Genomic DNA, 6,082 nt, shown 5'->3' on the forward strand with positions numbered 1-6,082 from the left:
TGAGGAGCTTGACGAATCAGTCTATAGAGATGGCATTAATAGACTGGAACACCGCTATGAGAAATGTATCAGCCTTGGAGGAGATTATGTTGAGAAATAAAAAAAAAAAATTTTTAAAAACCTTGTTTTTCTTGGTCAGGCCGGAAACTTATCAATCCACCCTCGTATAAACATTTTTGATTACAAAATAACACCAATAAAATATGTATTCTGCAATACAGAAATCAAATTCTTTCGTAACAACAAAGTCCTTCAACATATGAAAATTATACAGGAAGATCCATTTTTCTAAACCAATTATTATTGTTAAGTAAAAATGTTTTTCTTTAATATTATTGACACCCATACTGCGTAATCATAAAATGACCAGAAATTAGTTTGAACATGACCGGAAGTGACTTTTTTAATGATTACAGTTACCTGTGGAAAATTTTAATCCTACATTTGTCACTTTCTCTTCAATTATACCATTTGTAAGTCATGTCGAAATTGAACCCATTTCATAATTAATAATTATTTAATGCTTTCTGGGCTAGTGGACCGTGTGGTCGATGACAGGAATCAAATTTACCAGATGTTTCGTCTCTGACTGTGAGAGCCCTCTTAAATTTTGTAGTTCTGTTGAACTTTTCACTAGATTTTCCAGTTCCTTCAGCAACTTATTCCTATGTTTAAGTTACACTTCATATCCTTTGAAAATTTTTGTGTGGTTTTGCAACATCAATGTAATCGTAACATTAATTTGAGAATAATAACTTAGTAGTAGTAGCTTTAATTGATGTTAAAAAAATTCCTTCGTTATTTAAGAATTACAGTCATATTTAAATGTGGAGTTTCTTAAAATATTTGACAAAAAGAATGAGCAGAAATCAGTTTCTCTTCTTATATATCGCAGTGCTATGTCATTCAGAAAAATGAAGTTCAGTTTACTATTTGCATTTTGACATTGAAAACGTATTTATTCAGGTGCTACGTTTAGCTATTTTCTTTCTCAAAAGAAATAAGAGTATTTAGATGTCTGTAAATTTTAATAGTTCGCCAATATCAGGATACGTATTTATTACTAGGTTTTCCTCGCGACTTCGCTCTCAATGATGTCCTAAATACGTGTCAAACATAATCGACGACCACATAAAACTAATTGTTCGGTTAGATTTTATTATTTTCTGGATAAAATGTACCCTACGTCCTTATGTGCATCCCTGACAATGTGTGTACAAAATTTACTAGCGGCTTCACTCGCGTTGATGTCCTAAACATGTGTCAACGATCATCGACGATAACATAAAACTAATTTTTCTATCCCCCAGGAACAGTATTTATTTTCTGAATAAAAGGGACCCTATGTCCTTTTCTGTACCCCTGACAATGTGTGTACAAATTTTCATGATGATCGGTTGAGTAGTTAAGGCGTAAAATTGTAACAAACAAATAAACAAAAAAACACATTGACATTTATAATTTATAGTATAATATTACTTAGGATAAATAGAGGAGAATAAAATTTACATCGGGGGTGTGACAANAATAAAGTTGGATGCTCGTTTACAACCATAAATTCTACTTCTTTTGGTACAAATCCATCTGCATAAACCTGTTTGAAATTGTTACGTAATTCTTGCTTTGAAAATTTTAAGCATCATAAAAATAAAGAAACCAAATTGCTTACCTCCATTTTGTAAACTCCGGGTAAAAGTATTCTCCAAAATTCTCCGTATTTAGTTGTCTGGAATCCAACATCTCTTGTCTTTATTTTCAAGGAAGCTTTCTCAACTGGATTACCATGTTCATCCATGACAAAACCATGAACACCTCTGTGAGCTTCTGATAAGAATTTAATAAGGGCCTGCGACAAAATAAATAGTTAATAAATTGTCAAAAGTTATGTTTTTCTAACGTCTTACCACTTTATTGTCCTCCCAATACCTAGGAAGTTCTTTAGCAGGCGGATATTTACAGCATGACACCTCCAGAGTGACTTCCATGCATCCATGCCATATGTAATTGAAGTCTTGCATTCCTCCTGTTAATGGATACCATGCTGCACCGTTGGTTATGCCCTAACATTAAACAAAGTTAATTTGGGACCAAATTCATTTCATCCCAAGAGAAGTACCTTAAGAAAACCTTTGGATGTTTTGCAGGCGACACCTTTGCTCATTTTTGCATGGTTTGTAGAGTAGATCAGTGATAAATGCTTAAAAACGTCATCGTCAGGTGTGAGTGATGGGGATGATGCGTAATTCTGGAACACTGAGAGAGACAGGAAGATTAAAGATGTTGTTAAGTAGTTTCATATGAACTTCTAGTAACACTTACAAGAGCAAAGCGCTGAAGATTTGCAGATTCCTTGCAGCACAAAATAAACTCAATAAATTCATTCATTAAAAAACAGAAAAGATGAAAACCCAAATATGCCACGTTAACAAAAATATTTAAATTATGTACAGATTATAAGAAATGGAAGTAGAAGAAACGAAATATTTGGAAAAGAAAATGGCAAAACCAAGACAAATAAATTGAAAATTCCAATTTCTGATGTCTAAAAATTTTTATTGGAGTACTTACGTGAATTTGGTGTGTTGTCAAAAGGGTAACTTGCAACAAGAGCACCTCCATGAAGACTTCCTGACAAAACAAACTGTATCTTTGAGACCCATTCTTTTACAGCCTCTGCTTCCGGTTGCATTCTTTTGTTATTTTGTTTGAAATAATCGGGAAAATTTCTGTTCAAATCGTAACCTCGGGCATTGTATCTAGAAATAATTAAATTTCCAGTCAGAAAGCAACTCTTACATCACACCTGCTGTTAACGTTGTTGTGTCATGTTTGTGAAAGGGATGTTTCTTTGGGTGATCATTATTACAAAACACGAGTTTAGAAATCAGAAAAATGTTATCTCATCAACACTAACAGTCATTAAAATTTGAAATTGATTACGTAAAGGAAATTATTATGAATTTTACGGTAAATTACAGAATCATCAGCAATTTCACAATATTATTGATTTTATTGGAAGAGAATTTCTTGATTAGAAAATTCAGTTCCCTTTCCAGTAACAAAGAATGTTTGCTTTTTTAATTATTCAAAGTACTTTAAAAAAATGGAAGATAAAGATCATGTACCTCCCAGGTCCGGTATCACATTGTCCTTCTTTTGAAACCTCAAATCCGTCAGGATTCATTGAAGGCATTATGTGTATTCTTGTATTATCTAACAACCACTGGGCGTAACTGTCAGTAGAATAACTCGTCACTAAATACTGTAATTAAAGGTAAATAAATAAACGAATAAAATCAAATAAGAGAAGAATAAATGTGGTAGCAAAGTATGATTTATTAATGCTTTATAAAAATATTTTTGTTAATAATAACTCATGTAAAAGAAGGGACCTTTTTGTCGTTCTGAATATTACTTAAGGTCATTTTGGACTAGAACGTGAAAGACTTGGTATTAAAATCAGGGTATGTCAACGCTGTCTGTCCATTTGTTTGGCAGAGGCATCAAACTTCTAAGGGAAGTGAAGTATTAATTCAAAATTCACATACTATAGATGTAAAATCATTGGCAGTAGAAGAAAAGCGTATTATATAAACGAATGCCGCAAGCGATCGATACTGATAATTTAATACCCGAAAACCAACAGCCAAGGTCGTAACTCATAAAACTTTCTGCATACTGTACCTGTAGGTACTATTTTTTATAGATTCGACGTGTTTTATTTCTTCTGGAACAACAAATGGGACATAATTATAACTACGTTTACTTACATATATTAATTGAAGCAGCAATTCTCGACTAACGGCTTCATTTCCATGAATATTACCAATATATTTGACATCAGGTTTTCCAATCATGTGCTCATATGGGGATGATGATACCACCATTACCCACAAGTCTCGGCCTAACAAAACAAACACCCCCTTAACTACTACCAAGTGACTATATAATGAAATGATTTTGGAGATTTTATATGAGTAAGAAGTATGTAATTAAATTACTTAATTTTTATTACTTTAGATAATTTTTCGCAATTTGGTAACAAGTAACGTATCAACAAAACAGTTTATTTGCCATCTCTGAATTTTGGCTCTGAAAAATGGCAAACTTTCGCAGTGCACCGATCTTTTCATTGACGGTAGGAAAGGGCAACACGAACACAGTGTATTATTTTTTTTACCTTGTACGGACTTTCCAATAGAATAAAGAGCTGTTAGACTAGGATATTTCGCTGTAGTTTCTCTTAAAAACCGCGTCATTTGGTCGAAGTCATGATATTTAAATTCATATCCATATTTGTCTTGCTCCACTGGTCCTGGATCTAAATTATAGTTGGATGGAGCGGTGTCTTGATATCTCCTATCAATTGATGGATTAGAATACGTGTCTTCAATCTTTACATCCGTATTTTGGTCTTGACCACTTGATGGACTGTAATTTAGAATCCTACCACTTCCAACACTATTTTCTGTTGGTTTATGGTTAGATGGAACGTTTTGCGCAGTGACTGTTAGAACTAAGAAGAAAAGGAAAGAAAATAATCTCTCCATGATGACCTGAAATTAAAAGAAAGATATTAGAAATTGGTGTTTTTAAATATGGTATAAAGTAAAGTCTTAATAATTAGTAATAAAAACAAAAAAATAATAAGTGACAGAAAAAACTGAAGCAAAAAAAAATGTCTCCTGTCAACTAGCCATACCTACTTAATAGTAGTTTTTATTGAAAATGCAAATTCTTATGGAAGGACTGTAGGTACTAGTTACTTCTGGTTGGAAGTACTTTTAAGTTTCTGCTTAAAATTATTATTAAAAGTATGTTTATAATCTGCCCAGGTTAAGCTAGAATTTCTAAATTAGTATGATTTATGTTGTTTTATTCTTTTCTCAAACGATCTTCCTGTTTGTCCAATGTAGACTTTGTTGCAATTTCTACATTACCAGATTTTATTGATTATTTTTTATTTTATTACTTAGTAATATTCATAAAACGAATAATTTTGATAAAGTTCATTAATAATGACCAAATGTATTAATAAGTAAAAATCTTTAGCATTCTTTTGTTTTGTAGTTAAGGAAGTGACTGTGTATTCACTCAGATGTTTAGTTAAATTTATAAAGAAGCGATTGCAAAATTTAAATTCAGGTTACCGAGAAAGTCACATTCGTTAAACTGTTATATACCGACCGTATTTTGATTGTCCACGGGTAAAACATAACGGAACATGTCGGCAATTTGTAGGTCACTTCTTCAGAATTAGGTAAGTAAAGGCAAAACACCGATGGCACCAGTACAACATTCTTCTTTTATAGGCACTAAAATTTGTGTTCGTTATTTTTAAAACCGTTTTTAATTTGGAATACTTAACATGGTTCAAAAATTGACGAGCTTGTTAATCTTCTCTTAAAAATAAATTAAAAAGGATACCAAAGCATTTGATGAAAGTGTTTCAAATTTTTATTACGATGACAGTATAGCAATTATTAAGTATAACAAAATTAGAGACCTTAAATTATAACAAAAGCAACCTCATTTTGTCAACAATTGTTAATACTTGCTTAGTTTACAAGTTTTTTCGACAAACGTTGCCAAAATTGGCAAGCCTGAGGGTTGAAACACATGCACTTTGTTATCATCTTATAAAACCCTAAATGCTTTAATGATTAAACTGTTATGATTAACCAGAGTAAGATTTATTTCTTTGTATTTTCTTTTGTAAATGAATACTACTATTACAAATGTAAATGTGTGTTTGTTTTGTTTATTTATTACCATTTCACACCTTAACTACTTAACCGATCATTAAGGAGTTTTGTACACACATTGCCAGGGGTACAGAAAAGGACATAGGGTAACTTTTATCCAAAAAAAAACTACTGTTCTCGATGGATAGAAACAATTAGTTTTATGTGGTCGTCCGACATATTCAATTTTCTGAAGAGATATTATAATTACGAGGGTGGATTGATAAGTTTCCGGCCTAACCAAGAGATGACGCCACTAGGCCTACCTTGAGGTGACATTCTATAGTACCATCCTTGGATAGCTTGTAGCTATAGTTTCAGCCCGATCTCCTTGCTAG

At 32.3% G+C, this 6,082-nt stretch overlaps 1 protein-coding gene across 2 annotated transcripts in view; it reads right to left on the bottom strand.

Moving 5' to 3' along the window:
* Window positions 1-6,082, bottom strand: part of LOC108740741 (carboxypeptidase M) — a gene marked incomplete in the record, with an annotated part of 19,779 nt that overhangs the window by 7,744 nt on the left and 5,953 nt on the right. The window contains 8 exon segments of one of the 2 annotated variants that reach the window (XM_025976533.1): window positions 1,670-1,846; window positions 1,905-2,060; window positions 2,117-2,253; window positions 2,320-2,349; window positions 2,569-2,756; window positions 3,126-3,262; window positions 3,771-3,904; window positions 4,181-4,556. In XM_025976533.1, coding sequence (XP_025832318.1) covers window positions 1,670-1,846; window positions 1,905-2,060; window positions 2,117-2,253; window positions 2,320-2,349; window positions 2,569-2,756; window positions 3,126-3,262; window positions 3,771-3,904; window positions 4,181-4,550 — 1,329 coding nt within the window. 2 annotated transcript variants of the gene reach the window in all.

Source organism: Agrilus planipennis, unplaced genomic scaffold (assembly GCF_000699045.2).
Source record: "Agrilus planipennis isolate EAB-ADULT unplaced genomic scaffold, Apla_2.0 scaffold21, whole genome shotgun sequence".
NCBI lineage: Eukaryota > Metazoa > Arthropoda > Insecta > Coleoptera > Buprestidae > Agrilus > Agrilus planipennis.